This window comes from Staurois parvus, unplaced genomic scaffold, assembly GCF_062004578.1.
Source record: "Staurois parvus isolate SC_StPar_1 unplaced genomic scaffold, SC_StPar_1.0 ptg002079l, whole genome shotgun sequence".
NCBI lineage: Eukaryota > Metazoa > Chordata > Amphibia > Anura > Ranidae > Staurois > Staurois parvus.
The window spans coordinates 160,001-180,439 of record NW_028319875.1 but is presented as its reverse complement, the minus strand read 5'-3'; the positions used below and the strand labels follow the sequence as shown (position 1 = coordinate 180,439).

At 48.2% G+C, this 20,439-nt stretch overlaps 1 protein-coding gene across 1 annotated transcript in view; it reads right to left on the bottom strand.

The window, feature by feature from the left end:
* The window catches only part of LOC149432858 (WD repeat-containing protein 97-like), a 79,187-nt gene that overhangs the window by 56,196 nt on the left and 2,552 nt on the right, over positions 1-20,439 (bottom strand). The window contains exons 3-6 of the mRNA XM_089664866.1: positions 17,224-17,348; positions 15,522-15,576; positions 13,257-13,412; positions 9,401-9,544 (exon numbers count right to left, since the gene is read on the bottom strand). Coding sequence (XP_089520992.1) covers positions 9,401-9,544; positions 13,257-13,412; positions 15,522-15,576; positions 17,224-17,348 — 480 coding nt within the window. The remainder of the gene's footprint in view (positions 1-9,400; positions 9,545-13,256; positions 13,413-15,521; positions 15,577-17,223; positions 17,349-20,439) is intronic.

Sequence of the window (20,439 nt, the reverse complement as noted above, 5' to 3'; positions counted from 1 at the left end):
AAGAGGGTGAAGTCTCTGGTTCTGTCCCTACATAAGAGGAAGAAGTCTCTGGTTCTGTCCCTACATAAGAGGGTGAAGTCTCTGGTTCTGTCCCTACATAAGAGGGTGAAGTCTCTGGTTCTGTCCCTACATAGGAGGGAGAAGTCTCTGGTTCTGTCCCTACATAAGAGGGAGAAGTCTCTGGTTCTGTCCCTACATAAGAGGGAGAAGTCTCTGGTTCTGTCCCTACATAGGAGGGTGAAGTCTCTGGTTCTGTCCCTACATAAGAGGGAGAAGTCTCTGGTTCTGTCCCTACATAAGAGGGAGAAGTCTCTGGTTCTGTCCCTACATAAGAGGGTGAAGTCTCTGGTTCTGTCACTACATAGGAGGGTGAAGTCTCTGGTTCTGTCCCTACATAAGAGGGTGAAGTCTCTGGTTCTGTCCCTACATAAGAGGGTGAAGTCTCTGGTTCTGTCCCTACATAGGAGGGTGAAGTCTCTGGTTCTGTCCCTACATAGGAGGGTGAAGTCTCTGGTTCTGTCCCTACATAGGAGGGTGAAGTCTCTGGTTCTGTCCCTACATAGGAGGGTGAAGTCTCTGGTTCTGTCCCTACATAAGAGGGTGAAGTCTCTGGTTCTGTCCCTACATAAGAGGGTGAAGTCTCTGGTTCTGTCCCTACATAGGAGGGAGAAGTCTCTGGTTCTGTCCCTACATAAGAGGGTGAAGTCTCTGGTTCTGTCCCTACATAAGAGGGTGAAGTCTCTGGATCTGTCCCTACATAAGAGGGTGAAGTCTCTGGATCTGTCCCTACATAAGAGGGTGAAGTCTCTGGATCTGCCCCTACATAAGAGGGAGAAGTCTCTGGTTCTGTCCCTACATAAGAGGGAGAAGTCTCTGGTTCTGTCCCTACATAGGAGGGTGAAGTCTCTGGTTCTGTCCCTACATAAGAGGGTGAAGTCTCTGGTTCTGTCCCTACATAAGAGGGGGAAGTCTCTGGTTCTGTCCCTACATAAGAGGGGGGAAGTCTCTTGTTCTGTCCCTACATAAGAGGGTGAAGTCTCTGGTTCTGTCCCTACATAAGAGGGAGAAGTCTCTGGTTCTGTCCCTACATAAGAGGGAGAAGTCTCTGGTTCTGTCCCTACATAAGAGGGAGAAGTCTCTGGTTCTGTCCCTACATAGGAGGGAGAAGTCTCTGGTTCTGTCCCTACATAGGAGGGTCAAGTCTCTGGTTCTGTCCCTACATAAGAGGGTGAAGTCTCTGGTTCTGTCCCTACATAGGAGGGTGAAGTCTCTGGTTCTGTCCCTACATAAGAGGGAGAAGTCTCTGGTTCTGTCCCTACATAGGAGGGTGAAGTCTCTGGATCTGTCCCTACATAGGAGGGTGAAGTCTCTGGATCTGTCCCTACATAAGAGGGTGAAGTCTCTGGTTCTGTCCCTACATAAGAGGGTGAAGTCTCTGGATCTGCCCCTACATAAGAGGGAGAAGTCTCTGGTTCTGTCCCTACATAGGAGGGAAAAGTCTCTGGTTCTGTCCCTACATAGGAGGGTGAAGTCTCTGGATCTGTCCCTACATAAGAGGGTGAAGTCTCTGGTTCTGTCCCTACATAAGAGGGAGAAGTCTCTGGTTCTGTCCCTACATAGGAGGGTGAAGTCTCTGGTTCTGTCCCTACATAAGAGGGTGAAGTCTCTGGTTCTGTCCCTACATAAGAGGGGGAAGTCTCTGGTTCTGTCCCTACATAAGAGGGAGAAGTCTCTGGTTCTGTCCCTACATAGGAGGGTCAAGTCTCTGGTTCTGTCCCTACATAAGAGGGTGAAGTCTCTGGTTCTGTCCCTACATAGGAGGGTCAAGTCTCTGGTTCTGTCCCTACATAGGAGGGTGAAGTCTCTGGTTCTGTCCCTACATAAGAGGAAGAAGTCTCTGGTTCTGTCCCTACATAAGAGGGAGAAGTCTCTGGTTCTGTCCCTACATAGGAGGGTGAAGTCTCTGGTTCTGTCCCTACATAGGAGGGTGAAGTCTCTGGTTCTGTCCCTACATAAGAGGGTGAAGTCTCTGGTTCTGTCCCTACATAAGAGGGTGAAGTCTCTGGTTCTGTCCCTACATAAGAGGGTGAAGTCTCTGGTTCTGTCCCTACATAAGAGGGTGAAGTCTCTGGTTCTGTCCCTACATAGGAGGGAGAAGTCTCTGGTTCTGTCCCTACATAAGAGGGTGAAGTCTCTGGTTCTGTCCCTACATAAGAGGGTGAAGTCTCTGGTTCTGTCCCTACATAGGAGGGTGAAGTCTCTGGTTCTGTCCCCTACATAAGAGAAAGAAGTCTCTGGTTCTGTCCCTACATAGGAGGGAGAAGTCTCTGGTTCTGTCCCTACATAAGAGGGTGAAGTCTCTGGTTCTGTCCCTACATAAGAGGGTGAAGTCTCTGGTTCTGTCCCTACATAGGAGGGTGAAGTCTCTGGTTCTGTCCCTACATAAGAGGGGGAAGTCTCTGGTTCTGTCCCTACATAAGAGGGAGAAGTCTCTGGTTCTGTCCCTACATAAGAGGGAGAAGTCTCTGGTTCTGTCCCTACATAAGAGGGTGAAGTCTCTGGTTCTGTCCTTACATAAGAGGGTGAAGTCTCTGGTTCTGTCCCTACAGTTGTGGCCAAAATTATTCAACCCCCAATGCTGTAAAGGGGTTTAGGGACTATAGTGTACATTTGGAATTGTATTCAGAATCAAATCCTACAAGGACGTTGTAACTACCCAAATGCAACTAAAATGACATCAATTGTTTATGTAATACAGTAGTAAATGGTTCTTATGTGGTTTCTTCATTGCCACAATTATTCAACCCCTTAAAGACTACCACTCTGAAGAACAGAGGTTCATACAGGTGCTTTCCATCAGGTATTGAAAACACCTGTGGATGTCACCGAGCAGCAATCAAGCATAATAAGCACCAATTAGGCAGCTTTAAAATGACTGTGATACTCAGCTCCTTCTAGACATTTACTGGTGTGGTTACAAACATGGTGAAGGCAAGAGAATGGTCCAGGAAGACAAGAGAAGAGGTGATTTCTCTTCACAGGAAGGGCAATGGCTATAAGAAGATTGCAAAGATGTTAAACATACCAAGAGACACCTTAGGAAGCATCATTTGCAAATTCAAGGCAAAGGGCACTGTTGAAACGCTACCTGGTCGTGGCAGAAAGAAGATGCTGACTTCGACTGCTGTGCGCTACCTGAAGCGTAGAGTGGAGAGAAGTCCCCGTGTGACTGCTGAGGAACTGAGAAAAGATTTGTCAGATGTGGGTACAGAAGTTTCAGCCCAGACAATAAGACGCACACTGCGTAATGAAGGCCTCCGTGCCAGAACTCCCAGGCGTACCCCCTTGCTGTCTCCAAAGAATAAGAAGAGTCGACTGCAGTATGCCAAAAGCCATGTGGACAAACCACAAAAGTTGTGGGATAGTGTTCTGTGGACTGATGAAACAAAATTAGAACTGTTTGGGCCCATGGATCAACGCTATGTTTGGAGGAGGAAGAACAAGGCCTATGATGAAAAGAACACCTTGCCTACTGTGAAGCATGGTGGAGGGTCAATCATGCTTTGGGGCTGTTTTGCTTCTGCAGGTACAGGGAAGCTTCAGCGTGTGCAAGGTACCATGAATTCTCTTCAGTACCAGGAGATATTGGATGGAAACGTGATGCAGTCCGTCACACACCTGAGGCTTGGGAGACGTTGGACCTTTCAACAGGACAATGATCCCAAGCATACCTCCAAGTCCACTAGAGCATGGTTGCAGAGGAAAGGCTGGAACATTTTGGAGTGGCCATCGCAGTCACCAGACTTAAATCCGATTGAGAACCTCTGGTGGGACTTAACGAAAGCAGTTGCAGTGCGCAAGCCTAAGAATGTGACTGAACTGGAGGCCTTTGCCCATGAAGAATGGGCGAAGATACCCGTAGATCGCTGCAAGACACTTGTGTCAAGCTATGCTTCACGTTTAAAAGCTGTTATAACTGTAAAAGGATGCTGTACTAAGTACTAAGATTGAATGTCACTTGGGGGTTGAATAAAACTGATAATGCTGTGAGCACAGAAAAGACATTTGTGGTTATTTCATTATAACTGTTATGTTATATTTGTCTGACCTACAAGTGCCTCTTTAATGTAAATGTAAGCAAGATGACTGAATGATCAAAAGCAATGTCAAACTGGCCAAAACACTCAATTTCAGTGGGGGTTGAATAATTTTGGCCACAACTGTACATAAGAGGGAGAAGTCTCTGGTTCTGTCCCTACATAAGAGGGTCAAGTCTCTGGTTTTGTCCCTACATAGGAGGGTGAAGTCTCTGGATCTGTCCCTACATAAGAGGGTGAAGTCTCTTGTTCTGTCCCTACATAGGATGTTCCTACATAGGAGGGTGAAGTCTCTGGTTCTGTCTCTACATAGGAGGGTGAAGTCTCTGGTTCTGTCCCTACATAGGAGGGTGAAGTCTCTGGTTCTGTCCCTACATAGGAGGGTGAAGTCTCTGGTTCTGTCCCTACATAAGAGGGTGAAGTCTCTGGTTCTGTCCCTACATAAGAGGGTGAAGTCTCTGGTTCTGTCCCTACATAGGAGGGAGAAGTCTCTGGTTCTGTCCCTACATAAGAGGGTGAAGTCTCTGGTTCTGTCCCTACATAAGAGGGTGAAGTCTCTGGATCTGTCCCTACATAAGAGGGTGAAGTCTCTGGATCTGTCCCTACATAAGAGGGTGAAGTCTCTGGATCTGCCCCTACATAAGAGGGAGAAGTCTCTGGTTCTGTCCCTACATAAGAGGGAGAAGTCTCTGGTTCTGTCCCTACATAAGAGGGTGAAGTCTCTGGTTCTGTCCCTACATAAGAGGGGGAAGTCTCTGGTTCTGTCCCTACATAAGAGGGAGAAGTCTCTGGTTCTGTCCCTACATAGGAGGGTCAAGTCTCTGGTTCTGTCCCTACATAAGAGGGTGAAGTCTCTGGTTCTGTCCCTACATAGGAGGGTCAAGTCTCTGGTTCTGTCCCTACATAAGAGGGTGAAGTCTCTGGTTCTGTCCCTACATAGGAGGGTGAAGTCTCTGGTTCTGTCCCTACATAAGAGGGAGAAGTCTCTGGTTCTGTCCCTACATAGGAGGGTGAAGTCTCTGGATCTGCCCCTACATAAGAGGGAGAAGTCTCTGGTTCTGTCCCTACATAGGAGGGAGAAGTCTCTGGTTCTGTCCCTACATAGGAGGGTGAAGTCTCTGGATCTGTCCCTACATAAGAGGGTGAAGTCTCTGGTTCTGTCCCTACATAAGAGGGAGAAGTCTCTGGTTCTGTCCCTACATAGGAGGGTGAAGTCTCTGGTTCTGTCCCTACATAAGAGGGTGAAGTCTCTGGTTCTGTCCCTACATAAGAGGGGGAAGTCTCTGGTTCTGTCCCTACATAAGAGGGAGAAATCTCTGGTTCTGTCCCTACATAGGAGGGTCAAGTCTCTGGTTCTGTCCCTACATAAGAGGGTGAAGTCTCTGGTTCTGTCCCTACATAGGAGGGTCAAGTCTCTGGTTCTGTCCCTACATAGGAGGGTGAAGTCTCTGGTTCTGTCCCTACATAGGAGGGTGAAGTCTCTGGTTCTGTCCCTACATAAGAGGAAGAAGTCTCTGGTTCTGTCCCTACATAGGAGGGAGAAGTCTCTGGTTCTGTCCCTACATAAGAGGGTGAAGTCTCTGGTTCTGTCCCTACATAAGAGGGTGAAGTCTCTGGTTCTGTCCCTACATAGGAGGGTGAAGTCTCTGGTTCTGTCCCTACATAGGAGGGTGAAGTCTCTGGATCTGTCCCTACATAAGAGGGTGAAGTCTCTTGTTCTGTCCCTACATAGGAGGGTCAAGTCTCTGGTTCTGTCCCTACATAAGAGGGTGAAGTCTCTGGTTCTGTCCCTACATAGGAGGGTGAAGTCTCTGGTTCTGTCCCTACATAAGAGGGTGAAGTCTCTGGTTCTGTCCCTACATAAGAGGGTGAAGTCTCTGGTTCTGTCCCTACATAAGAGGGTGAAGTCTCTGGTTCTGTCCCTACATAAGAGGAAGAAGTCTCTGGTTCTGTCCCTACATAGGAGGGTGAAGTCTCTGGTTCTGTCCCTACATAGGAGGGAGATGTCTCTGGTTCTGTCCCTACATAAGAGGGTGAAGTCTCTGGTTCTGTCCCTACATAAGAGGGTGAAGTCTCTGGTTCTGTCCCTACATAAGAGGGTGAAGTCTCTGGTTCTGTCCCTACATAAGAGGGTGAAGTCTCTGGTTCTGTCCCTACATAAGAGGGTGAAGTCTCTGGATCTGTCCCTACATAAGAGGGGGGAAGTCTCTGGTTCTGTCCCTACATAAGAGGGTGAAGTCTCTGGTTCTGTCCCTACATAAGAGGGTGAAGTCTCTGGTTCTGTCCCTACATAAGAGGGTGAAGTCTCTGGTTCTGTCCCTACATAAGAGGGTGAAGTCTCTGGTTCTGTCCCTACATAGGAGGGTCAAGTCTCTGGTTCTGTCCCTACATAAGAGGGTGAAGTCTCTGGTTCTGTCCCTACATAGGAGGGTGAAGTCTCTGGTTCTGTCCCTACATAAGAGGGTGAAGTCTCTGGTTCTGTCCCTACATAGGGGGGTGAAGTCTCTGGTTCTGTCCCTACATAAGAGGGTGAAGTCTCTGGTTCTGTCCCTACATAGGAGGGTGAAGTCTCTGGTTCTGTCCCTACATAAGAGGGTGAAGTCTCTGGTTCTGTCCCTACATAAGAGGGTGAAGTCTCTGGTTCTGTCCCTACATAAAAGGGAGAAGTCTCTGGTTCTGTCCCTACATAAGAGGGTGAAGTCTCTGGTTCTGTCCCTACATAGGAGGGTGAAGTCTCTGGTTCTGTCCCTACATAAGAGGGTGAAGTCTCTGGTTCTGTCCCTACATAAGAGGGTGAAGTCTCTGGTTCTGTCCCTACATAAGAGGGTGAAGTCTCTGGATCTGTCCCTACATAAGAGGGTGAAGTCTCTGGTTCTGTCCCTACATAGGAGGGAGAAGTCTCTGGTTCTGTCCCTACATAAGAGGGGGGAAGTCTCTGGTTCTGTCCCTACATAAGAGGGTGAAGTCTCTGGTTCTGTCCCTACATAGGAGGGTGAAGTCTCTGGATCTGTCCCTACATAAGAGGGGGGAAGTCTCTGGTTCTGTCCCTACATAGGAGGGAGAAGTCTCTGGTTCTGTCCCTACATAAGAGGGGGGAAGTCTCTGGTTCTGTCCCTACATAAGAGGGAGAAGTCTCTGGTTCTGTCCCTACATAAGAGGGTGAAGTCTCTGGTTCTGTCCCTACATAGGAGGGTGAAGTCTCTGGTTCTGTCCCTACATAAGAGGGAGAAGTCTCTGGTTCTGTCCCTACATAAGAGGGTGAAGTCTCTGGATCTGTCCCTACATAGGAGGGTGAAGTCTCTGGTTCTGTCCCTACATAGGAGGGAGAAGTCTCTGGTTCTGTCCCTACATAGGAAGGTCAAGTCTCTGGTTCTGTCCCTACATAAGAGGGGGGAAGTCTCTGGTTCTGTCCCTACATAAGAGGGTGAAGTCTCTGGTTCTGTCACTACATAGGAGGGTGAAGTCTCTGGTTCTGTCCCTACATAAGAGGGTGAAGTCTCTGGTTCTGTCCCTACATAAGAGGGTGAAGTCTCTGGTTCTGTCCCTACATAAGAGGGTGAAGTCTCTGGTTCTGTCCCTACATAAGAGGAAGAAGTCTCTGGTTCTGTCCCTACATAAGAGGGTGAAGTCTCTGGTTCTGTCCCTACATAAGAGGGTGAAGTCTCTGGTTCTGTCCCTACATAGGAGGGAGAAGTCTCTGGTTCTGTCCCTACATAAGAGGGAGAAGTCTCTGGTTCTGTCCCTACATAAGAGGGAGAAGTCTCTGGTTCTGTCCCTACATAGGAGGGTGAAGTCTCTGGTTCTGTCCCTACATAAGAGGGAGAAGTCTCTGGTTCTGTCCCTACATAAGAGGGAGAAGTCTCTGGTTCTGTCCCTACATAAGAGGGTGAAGTCTCTGGTTCTGTCACTACATAGGAGGGTGAAGTCTCTGGTTCTGTCCCTACATAAGAGGGTGAAGTCTCTGGTTCTGTCCCTACATAAGAGGGTGAAGTCTCTGGTTCTGTCCCTACATAAGAGGGGGAAGTCTCTGGTTCTGTCCCTACATAAGAGGGTGAAGTCTCTGGTTCTGTCCCTACATAAGAGGGTGAAGTCTCTGGTTCTGTCCCTACATAGGAGGGAGAAGTCTCTGGTTCTGTCCCTACATAAGAGGGAGAAGTCTCTGGTTCTGTCCCTACATAAGAGGGAGAAGTCTCTGGTTCTGTCCCTACATAGGAGGGTGAAGTCTCTGGTTCTGTCCCTACATAAGAGGGAGAAGTCTCTGGTTCTGTCCCTACATAAGAGGGAGAAGTCTCTGGTTCTGTCCCTACATAAGAGGGAGAAGTCTCTGGTTCTGTCCCTACATAGGAGGGTGAAGTTTCTGGTTCTGTCCCTACATAGGAGGGTGAAGTCTCTGGTTCTGTTCACGTTTGTGGGAACATTATGAATAGAATTTGGCACAGGCAAGGTGTGAAGGAGGCCTCAGCCCCAATACCACCCACACCTGGTACTGGTATCTCTGTCCCAAACACTACCTTGAACCCCAATACCACCCACTCCTGGTACTGGTATCTCTTCCCCAAACACAACCATCAACCCCAATACTACCCACAGCTGGTACGGTACTGGTACCTCTGCCCCTAACACTGCCATCAGACCCAATACCACCCACACTTGGTACTGGTATATCTGACCCTAACATTACCTTCATTCCCAATACCACCTACACCTGGTACTGGTACCTCTGCCCCAAACACTACCATCAGCTCCAATACCACTCACACCTGGTACCTCTGCCCCAAACACTACCTTCAACCCCAATACCACCCACACCTGGTACAGGTACCTCTGCCCCAAACACTACCATCAGCTCCAATACCACTCACACCTGGTACCTCTGCCCCAAACACTACCTTCAACCCCAATACCACCCACACCTGGTACTGGTACCTCTGCCCCTAACACTGCCATCAGACCCAATACCACCCACACCTGGTACTGGTACCTCTGCCCCAAACACTACCTTCAACCCCAATACCACCCACACCTGGTACTGGTACCTCTGCCCCTAACACTGCCATCAGACCCAATACCACTCACACCTGGTACTGGTACCTCTGCCCCAAACACTACCTTCAACCCCAATACCACCCACACCTGGTACTGGTACCTCTGCCCCTAACACTGCCATCAGACCCAATACCACCCACACCTGGTACTGGTACCTCTGCCCCTAACACTACCATCAGCTCCAATACCACCCACACCTGGTACTGGTACCTGTGCCCATCCGACAAGTTAGACACAGGCAGCTGACAAATACATACCTGGAGGTGTCTAGGCAAAGAATGAAAGGGGAATCCCAAGGCTGAGTCAAAGAATCCTCTACGGCTTCCCCCTGGACCACCCGGCGCATCCTCTGCTGTCCTGGCTGGAGGCGGCTCATTTACGGCTCTAAAATCTTCAGGGATCTAAGAAGGAGCAACAAAAACATTACAAAAAACTATTAACTCCACCCCATGCCGAAGGTTCCCTCCAATCAGACAGCACAGAAAACACCCAAACAGGTCACTAATAAAAAAACTCTCGACCAATCAGGATAGAGCTAGCTAAACCTGCAGGAGCCAGGCCAACCGCACGTGTGCAGTACAATGTTTCCTTCTCCTCCATGGAGGAACACAGGAAATCTTTCACCTCTGGGTTAGTTTACTGGAGAATTGGATATTGGAAACCAAAAACCTGTAAACTAGCCCAGGATAACCCCGCCTACTCCCAGCATGCCTCAGTTTGGAGGCTGGAGGTCGTTTCTTCAGCTGTGCTGTAGAGAAGACTTCCCCTACTTTTGTTAGCATCTTTTTTCTTATTCTTCACATTTTTTATTTCTTTAATCAGCACTTTTCTTTCCTTCCTCTTTGACCGCAGATATCCAGGCTTCCTCAGCTTGGAATGGGGAGTGCAGCCTCAGGGAAATGACATGCAGGCACTGGGTTCCAGGTAACATGATTTCCAAACTAGCAGCACTTGTCAGGTCCAGAGTCATTGGTTCTGTCTCTGAAGACTCATTTTGAGAGTACGCTGGTCGGTCTGAGCACCATGAGCTACCTCAAGCACATGACTTGCAGTCCGTTCCTCTGAAACCCGAGGATTAGTCTGTTATTGGATGAGTACTGTCTCGAGCCTTGGGATCTTTAGACCCCTAAGACTTTCCCATTGCACCTTCTCCCAACGCTTTCTCTATGAAGATTGGAAACACCCTGACAAGCTCTTTCACTCTCCCCTAAGTGCCTATTAGCCTTGTACCCATTCAGGAAGGATTTTGTAAAAATGTCTATCCCCACTGTGGTTCAGGCAGTATCCCACTTTAACAAAGGGACTACCATAGTGGTAGAGAACGCACCTTTCTTTATGAATAGTTGGAGGTCCTCTCTAAAACCCTGCTCTGCATAGTGAGCCCTGCTGTTCTCCCTATCTTGGCTGTGACTTTACTTTGCCAAACCATGGATGATTGGTCAAAATTCCCTAAAAGAGATCTTACCACTGCTGCAGTTGACCCCTTGGTTATAGAACTTATCTCTCACTTGGAGAAATGGGTCTCCCATCAGTAGACATACAATGGACACCTTGGTTAAAGTGCTGGACTGCCTAACCCAACTCAATGTCCAAGCAGAATCTAATCTTCATGGTCTCTGAGGGACGTCTCTTCAGATCTCCCCTTTATACCAATATCAAAGATGCTACCATTAAAAACCACCCATCCTTCTCAGTAGAAGACATCTAAGGAACAGACTGCAAAGTCTGCTCCCTTTTTATCTGTTAAGAAAACTCGCTAGAATTTCTCCACCCCTGCCAAGATGCCCCCAGCTTAGCTTCCTGTAAGGTCTGGGTCTCAAAGTCTGACAAATTCTTAGACAAGCCTTCCTCTGCATGAAGGTGTGCCCCCTCTTTCAACAGCTTCCTGTAAGGTCTGGGTCTCAAAATCTGCCAAATTCTTAGACAAGCCTTCCTCTGCATGAAGGTGTGCCCCCTCTTTCAACAGCTTCCTGTAAGGTCTGGGTCTCAAAATCTGCCAAATTCTTAGACAAGCCTTCCTCTGCATGAAGGTGTGCCCCCTCTTTCAACAGCTTCCTGTAAGGTCTGGGTCTCAAAATCTGCCAAATTCTTAGACAAGCCTTCCTCTGCATGAAAGTGTGCCCCCACTTTAAACAGTGGGGGGACATTTGTTAACCTTTGTGAACACTTAGCTTGCATATCAGAAGCTTATGTGTAGGAGGTAGCATCCCAGGGCTACAAACTGGACCTTTGCTCCCTACCCTGTCCTCAGGTTTCTCACCTCCAACTTTCCTGTGTCACCACACAAATTTAGCAGATCCCCATCGAGCCTTTTTGATTTGTCTGAACCAAGGTGTCACAGTTCCTATGGCAGTAAGGTTTCAAGGATTTTATTACAGCCTATTCACAGTTCCCAAAACCAAACTTGGCATTCACCTTGGGTCCATATTGGACTTCAAAGCCCTGAATGTATTAATTCGAGCGCAGAAATTCTGCTTGGAATCCACCAGGTCTGTCATCACCTCACCTCTCATCACCAGGGTGTCTTTCTGGCTTTTGCTGACCACAAGTCTGTCACCAATTTCGTAAAGCATCACCGCTCTACACTTTAATGTTGGGCCCCTACGCTACCAGTTCATGGCCCTGCTTTTTAACCTCCTGTCTGCACTTTAGTTATTCACAAAGCTGCTGGTCCCAGTATGAGCCCCACTGTACTCTCAATGCATTCCCATTGTAGGATACCTGAACAAGCTCCTGTTGAGGGATCCATCTGGTCTGTTGAAAAACCATGGCTTTGACTGTCCAGACAGTACAACAGATCGGATGGATCCTGAAACTTCAGAAATAGTTGCTGGAACCAACTCATCCATTGGAGTATCTGGATCTAATCCTGGACATAGCACAGGCCAGAAGGGAAATTTCAAACTCTCCAATCTTAGATTCAAGCTGATATTTGTACTATTTGGTTGCAGCTTTACTCCTTCCCTTGCAGTGGTGGACTGCTCACCCCGAGAGACCAACCTTAAGACCGTGGTCTTGTTTGGTATTACCTGGCTGTGGTCTACTTCACTGGCTGATAGTCTACTGGAAGTCAAGAAGCAGGAAACTTTGCACATTCCGGACTCCTAATTTTGGACACTGGCTGTCTGAAGGCAGGACCCCCACCAACATCTTGCAAGGGCACATGATTCTGGGAGGCCAGGAGCATGCACAAAGAGAGGAAAGGGCAAATGCTATTAAGCAAAATGGCGGATGGGGTTGCACTGTCATGGAAACACAGCTGTATGCAGCCTGGAGAAACCGCCTCTCCACCCCCTAAACGCCTGAACTATAGGGCAGCAGGGGCCAACAGTGAAGAACTGAGGTTGCAGAGTTGAAAAAGGGATCATTTGTGTTGCAATTGCAGGGCCAGAGAAAGATGGGGGCAGGGTACAATCCCATATTAGCAACAAACCAGAGCAGGAAACCTCCAGGACACAAATAAATGGGCCCTGCAGCCTAACATAGCAGGCCTTGAGATAGAGGTTACGTGTTTCTCTGTAATATGTGCCTCCATTCAAGGACACTTAAGCAGCCTGGCACTACGGCAAACAAGCAAGATTCTCCCAGTGAGCTCAGACCCTTCATCAAAGAGATACTTGTCAGCTGTACTGGGGAGATTCCAAGGATCTGCACATCCAACCTGTCTGCCAGTCACCTGCTTGATAGAAGGAGAACACAAGAGTAGAGTCTTCAGATCCAGGAGCTGTGAGAAAACAAGGACATATTCCTGGACGCCAAGTGAAAAACCAATTCTCTGGCAGTTGCGGGGTAAGACCACTAGCTGGAGAGGTCCCTCTGGTTACTTTTCTAGCACCTAACATTCTACTTCTGTAGATGGTACTATGGTACTATGACCCACTGACTCTCATTCATCTTCATTCAATAGCTGTGTGAAGGTTCACTATGAAAGAAAAAATTGTTCTACTCTTAGTAAATTAGAGGTAATGTCTTCTCTATACGACCTGACTCTAATATCTTCTATAGGAAGTACCCTACATTATCTATATATCCTCTGCTGTAGTATTCTCTCCCAGAACAATATAATCCATCCTCTGTCACTATGTAATCTATGGATGTTCTCTGGTGTATTACTGCAATGTGCGGCTTCTGCTTGTAGACAAGATGGAGGTATTGCTCCATGGCTTCTCTTCTGGTTCTTGTGTTGCTCTTCAGCTTCCTGTGTGGCTTTAACTTTCCTTCTCGGATAAGATGGAGCTCCCGGTCTCTAGAGCTCAACACTATGTATTCCTAGAAGAGTAAGGCATGATGGTCACCAGATGAGCTATTCTAGATGCACATTGGACATACATTATTATTATTATAATACAGTATTTATATAGCGCCAACAGTTCACTCAGCGCTGTACATTATAATGGGAGACAGTACACGAGACAGTACAGTAACAATACAATACATGAGGGGTTTGAGGGCCCTGCTCCTTGGAGCTTACAATCTAGGAGGGAGGGGAGAGTGGTACAGGAGGAAATAGCTGTGGGGGATGGAGTGGTGGGAAAAGCGGAGGAGATCGGCAATTAGGTGAGGGTGGGGTAGGCTTCTCTGAAGAGATGGGTTTTCAGGGTGCGCCTAAAGGTGAGGAGGGTAGGTGACAGTTTGATGGATTGGGGGTAGTGAGTTCCAGAAGATGGGGGAAGCCCTGGAGAAGTCCTGGAGACGGGCATGGGAGGAGGAGACCAGGGAACTAGAGAGTGGGAGGTCTTGTGAGGAGTGAAGAGTATGTTTTGGGTGGTAGATGGATATTAGGTCGGTGATGTAGTTTGGGGCAGTATTATGAACAGCTTTGTACGTCAATGTTAATATTTTGAATTTAATGCGTTGGGCAATCGGAAGCCAGTGGAGGGATTGGCAGAGAGGGGTGGAGGACACTGAATGGAGACCAGTGGAGGGATTGGCAGAGAGGGGTGGAGGACACTGAATGGAGGCCAGTGGAGGGATTGGCAGAGAGGGGTGGAGGACACTGAATGGAGACCAGTGGAGGGATTGGCAGAGAGGGGTGGAGGACACTGAATGGAGGCCAGTGGAGGGATTGGCAGAGAGGGGTGGAGGACACTGAGTGGAGGCCAGTGGAGGGATTGGCAGAGAGAGGTGGAGGACACTGAATGGAGGCCAGTGGAGGGATTGGCAGAGAGGGGTGGAGGACACTGAGTGGAGGCCAGTGGAGGGAATGACAGAGGGGGGTGGCGGATACAGTGCGGTTGGTAAGGTGGATGAGTCTGGCCGCAGAATTCAGGATAGACTGAAGCGGGGATAGCCTGTGTTGGGGTAGGCCGGTGAGGAGGGAGTTGCAGTAGTCAAGTCGTGATATGATAAGGGAGTGGATGAGTTGCTTTGTAGTTTCTGGAGTTAGGAACGGTCGTATCTTGGAGATGTTGCGGAGGTGGAGTCTACATGAATTTGTCAGCAATTGGATGTGGGGCTGGAAAGACAGATTGGAGTCTAGAATGACACCTAGTACTCTGGCTTGCGGGGTGGGGCTGATGGTGGCGTGGTTGGTCGTGATGGAGACGGTGGGGGGGGGGGGGGGCACGGGCTGGGGGGAAATCTAGGAGCTCAGTTTTGGAAAGGTTTAATTTGAGGAAGTGGAGTGACATCCAGTCTGATATGTCGTTCAGAAGGCTAGTGATTCGTGCGGAGACTGAAGGGGTGAGGTGAGGGGTAGAGAGATAGATTTGAGTGTCATCAGCATAGAGATGGTAGTTGAAGCCGTGGGAGTGTATCAGTTGACCATACTGGTCACACCCAAGGGCCACACTGGTCACACCCAAGGGCCACACTGGTCACACCCAAGGGCCACACTGGTCACACCCAAGGGCCACACTGGTCACATCCAATGCTCACTTAGAATTTACACAGTTAAATCGCTAAATTTTCAACACCAAGACCGAAGCCGTGTTCACAGTAGAAACTTACGGGTGTTCTCTTTAGATTGAAAATAAACTCATTGTGTGTTCCTGCTGGTCTAACACCATGTCAGCTCCAGGCTGGATTTAGACCGGACTCACACCATTTCCACACTCAGCACACGGTATCTATGCTGGGTTCATGCCATGTCCATGTTGCCTATGGTAAGTCTACATTAGATTCATGCCACATGCACATTAGAATCACATTATAGCCATGCTGGACTCACCCGCTGTCCAATGAGAACTAAAATTACAGTCAAAAGTGAACAATTGTTATTGTAAATAATATCTTTCCTAGCTTAGAGAATTCAGCTCCGTGTTCACACTGGACTCACACTGATTTCACACGGCGTTCACTCACACTACAGTCAATTATTATTCACACTGCACACAAATTGGATTCACAATGCAGCTTATTATTTGGTCTTCTCTGTACCTGTTCTTGCTGTGCATTCTTCCATGGTCCACCTTCATCTGTGTGAAGATCTCTCCTAGAACAGAAAGAACGCAGGAACTGATCAATGACAACTGGAAGGTGACTGGTTGCTACTAGCAAATAAACATGATGATAGCTTACATTCAATATATAATGCCAAGAGAGGGGGGCCCAGGAGGGAAGGATTACAGAAAGAAAGAGAGGAAGAAGGTAGAGATACACAGAGATGACATACAGGGAGGAAGAAATACAAAACAATGGGCAGCATGGTGGATAACTGGTTAGCACTTCCGCTGGCAGCACTAGGGTCTATGGTTTGAATCTCAACCATGGGACTACCAGCCTGGAGTTTGCATGTTCTCCATGTGCCTATTTGGGTTTACTCTGGGTATTCCGGTTTCCTCCCACAGTCAAGAAGACATGCTGGTAGGTTAATCTATCTCTCCACCCCTCGCCTCACCCCCTCGGTCTCCGCCCCGAATCACAAACCTACTGAGCGACATATCAGACTGGATGTCGCTCCACTTCCTCAAACTGAACCTCTCCAAAACCGAGCTCCTAGTTTTCCCCCCAGCCTGGACCCCACCCCCCATTGACTTCTCCATCACGTCCAACAACGCCACCATCAGGCCCACCCCGCAAGCCAGAGTACTTGGTGTCATTCTGGACTCCAACCAATCCTTCCAGCCCCAAGTCCAATCGCTAACAAACCCATGCAGACTCCACCTCCGCAACATCTCCAAAATCCGCACGTTCCTAACCCCAGAAACTACTAAACAGCTCATCCACTCCCTCATCATATCACGACTCGACTACTGCAACTCCCTCCTCACTGGCCTGCCTCGCCGCTGGTTATAACCGCTTCAGTCCATCCTGAATTCTGCGGCCAGACTAATCACCTTACCAACCGCTCCGTTTCCGCCACCCCCCTCTGCCAATTCCTCCACTGGCTTCCGATTGCCCAACGGATCAAATTCAAAATCCTAACACTGACGTACAAAGCTGTCCATAATTCTGCCCCAAACTACATCACCGACCTGATATCCAAATACCACCCAAAACGCACTTTCCGCTCCTCACAAGACCTCCTTCTCTCTAGTTCCCTGGTCTCCTCCTCCCATGCCCGCCTCCAGGACTTCTCCAGGGTGTCACCCATCCTCTGGAACTCCCTACCCGAATCCATCAGATTATCACCTACTCTCCTCTCCTTTAGGTGCACCCTGAAAACCCCCCTCTTCAGGTAAGCCTACCCCACCCCCTGCTAATTGCTGATCTCCTCCACTCTTCCTACCACTCCATCCCCCACAGCTTTTCCTCTTGCACCACTATCCCCTCCCTCCTAGATTGTAAGTTCCAAGGAGCAGGGCCCTCGGACCCCTCATGTATCGCACTGTATTGTTATTGTACTGTCGCATGTATTGTCTCCCATTGTAATGTACAGCGCTGAGCGAACTGTTGGCGCTATATACTGTATAATAATAATAATTGGATCCTGCCTACACTGGTCCCAGTATGTATGAATGTGAGTTAGAGACCTTAGTTTGTATGCTCCTCGGGGGCGGGGACTGATCTGAATGTACAATATATATGTAAAGTGTTGTGTAAATTGTCAGTGCTATATAAGTACCTGTAATAAATAAATAAATGACATACAGCGAGGTAGATATACTTAAAGCAGACACACAGAGTGTTCCATTAATACTTAGGAAGTAAAGACCATGTCTGATTGAGCTTCTTCTTATCATCCCAGGGAAGGGACATCAGATGACCATCATTCAGAGGGACAATAGGATCTGTGATTGTAGAGCAAGCCGCCATACACAATATCTACAGACAAAGGAATAAGTTCAGCTGAAGTGACAGACAGTCCAAAAGAGAAATATGACAATTATTCAGAATATATTTATACAAAAGGTATATTGGATTACTGCATGTGACCAAAAACCTTGGACACGTATATTAAAAGTTAGTTTGTTCTCCAACCTGTCTTCCAGCTCATGTTTTATGGACATCCCCAAAATCTAACTAAACCAAACTGCTGAGATTCCTTCATCCTTGTATCTTCTTCTTCTTCATTTATCACAGAGGAAAGGAGAGCCATCATGGAGAGAGAGGAGGAGAATGACCAGAAAGAAGAGCAGATATGGATGGAAGAGGAGGAGAATGATTATGGAGGAGAGCAGGCATACATGGTAGAGGAGGAGAATGACCAGAGAGGAGAGAAGGCATGGATGGTAGAGGAGAGCAGGCATGGATGATAGATAAAGAATGACTAGACAGGAAAGCAGGCACGGATGGTGGGGGAGGAGAATGACTAGGGAGGAAAGCAGGAATGGATGGTGGGGGAGGAGAATGACTAGAGAAGAAAGCAGGCATGGATGGTAGAGGAGGAGAATGACCAGAGAGGAGAGAAGGCATGGATGGTAGAGGAGGAGAATGACCAGAGAGGAGAGAAGGCATGGATGGTAGAGGAGAGCAGGCATGGATGATAGATAAAGAATGACTAGACAGGAAAGCAGGCACGGATGGTGGGGGAGGAGAATGACTAGGGAGGAAAGCAGGAATGGATGGTGGGGGAGGAGAATGACTAGAGAAGAAAGCAGGCATGGATGGTAGAGGAGGAGAATGACCAGAGAGGAGAAGGCATGGATGGTAGAGGAGAGCAGGCATGGATGATAGATAAAGAATGACTAGACAGGAAAGCAGGCATGGATGGTGGGGGAGGAGAATGACTAGGGAGGAAAGCAGGAATGGATGGTGGGGGAGGAGAATGACTAGAGAAGAAAGCAGGCATGGATGGTAGAGGAGGAGAATGACCAGAGAGGAGAGAAGGCATGGATGGTAGAGGAGAGCAGGCATGGATGATAGATAAAGAATGACTAGACAGGAAAGCAGGCACGGATGGTGGGGGAGGAGAATGACTAGGGAGGAAAGCAGGAATGGATGGTGGGGGAGGAGAATGACTAGAGAAGAAAGCAGGCATGGATGGTAGAGGAGGAGAATGACCAGAGAGGAGAGAAGGCATGGATGATAGAGGAGAGCAGGCATGGATGATAGATAAAGAATGACTAGACAGGAAAGCAGGCATGGATGGTGGGGGAGGAAAATGACTAGAGAGAAAAGCAGGCAAAGATGGTAGAGGAGGAGAATGACTAGAGTAGAGATCAGGCAAAGATGGTAGAGGAGGATAATCACCAGAGAGGAGAGCAAGTATAGATGGTGAAGGAGATGAATGACCAGAGAGGAGAGAGGATATGGATGGTAGAGGAAAAGAATCACCAGAGAAGAGATCAGGCACAGATGGTAGAGGAAGAGAATGACCAGAGAGGAGAGCAGGCATGGATGGTAGAGGAAGAGAATGACTAGAGAACAGAGCAGGCATGGATGGTAGAGGAGGAGAATGACCAGAGAGGAGAACAAGTATGGATGGAAGAGGAAGAGAATGAGAAGAGGGCAGAGCGGACATGGATGGTAGAGGAGGTGAATGACCAGAGAAGAGATCAGGCACAGATGGTAGAGGAAGAGAATGACCAGAGAGGAGAGCAGGCATGGATGGTAGAGGAGGTGAATGACCAGAGAGGAGAGAAGGCATGGATGGTAGAGGAAGAGAATGAGTAGAGAGGAGAACGGACATGGATGGTAGAGGAAGAGAATGACTACAAAGGACAGTGGACATGGATGGTAGAGGAAGAGAATGACCAGAGAGGAGAGCAGGCATGGATGGTAGAGGAGGTGAATGACCAGAGAGGAGAGATGGCATGGATGGTAGAGGAAGAGAATGAGTAGAGAGGAGAACGGACATGGATGGTAGAGGAAGAGAATGACTACAAAGGACAGTGGACATGGATGGTAGAGGAAGAGAATGAGGAGAGAAGGCATAGATGGAAAAGGAAGAGACTGACTAGGGAGGAAAACAGGCATGGATAGTAGAGGAGGAGAATGACCAGAGAGGAGAGCAGGCATGGATGGTAGAGGAGGTGAATGACCAGAGAGGAGAGATGGCATGGATGGTAGAGGAAGAGAATGAGTAGAGAGGAGAACGGACATGGATGGTAGAGGAAGAGAATGACTACAAAGGACAGTGGACATGGATGGTAGAGGAAGAGAATGAGGAGAGAAGGCATAGATGGAAAAGGAAGAGACTGACTAGGGAGGAAAACAGGCATGGATAGTAGAGGAGGAGAATGACCAGAGAGGAGAGAGGGCATGGATGATAGAGGAAGAGAATTACTAGAGAGGAGAGCAGACATGGATGGAAAAGAAGAATGAATGAGCGGAGGGGAGAGCAGACATAGTTGGAAAGTAAAAGAATGACCAGAGTGATAGACGGGCATAGATGGAAGACAAGAATGACCAGAGAACATAGTTGGCATGGATGGAGAGAAGTAGGATTAGCCGAGAGGAGAGCAGGCAAGGATACTTCAGGTATGAAGAGGAAAAGAACAACCAGAGAGGACAGCAGACAAGAATGAAAAGGAGAAGAATAACCAGAGAACAGGCATGGATGGAGAGAAGAACAATTCCCAGAGTTAGGTGGGTATAGATGAAAGAAGAATTATAAGAGAAGACAGCATTGAAATTGGAGTGCCACACCACTGCTGAGAGGTCCAGATACTCCTTTATTCCATTAAAAGTCAAGGATACAATCAAACAGTATCCAATGCACTTTGGGGGTCTAAGAGCCCCTTAATCAGGGTTCTTCCAGTGTGAATTGCAAACGCATGCCTAATCGGCAGCTGTTGACGAATAAAGCTGGAAGTGATAAGGATTTCATCCCTTACGGTTTCAGTACGGTCTTTCCCTGTCTGGTACATCCAGGGAAACATCTGAGTAAACACAATGATTATTTGATCCTCAAAAGGAGGGGAAATATTGAGGGTATAATAGACCCCTGATGTCTCAATGCAGAGTACCTGTC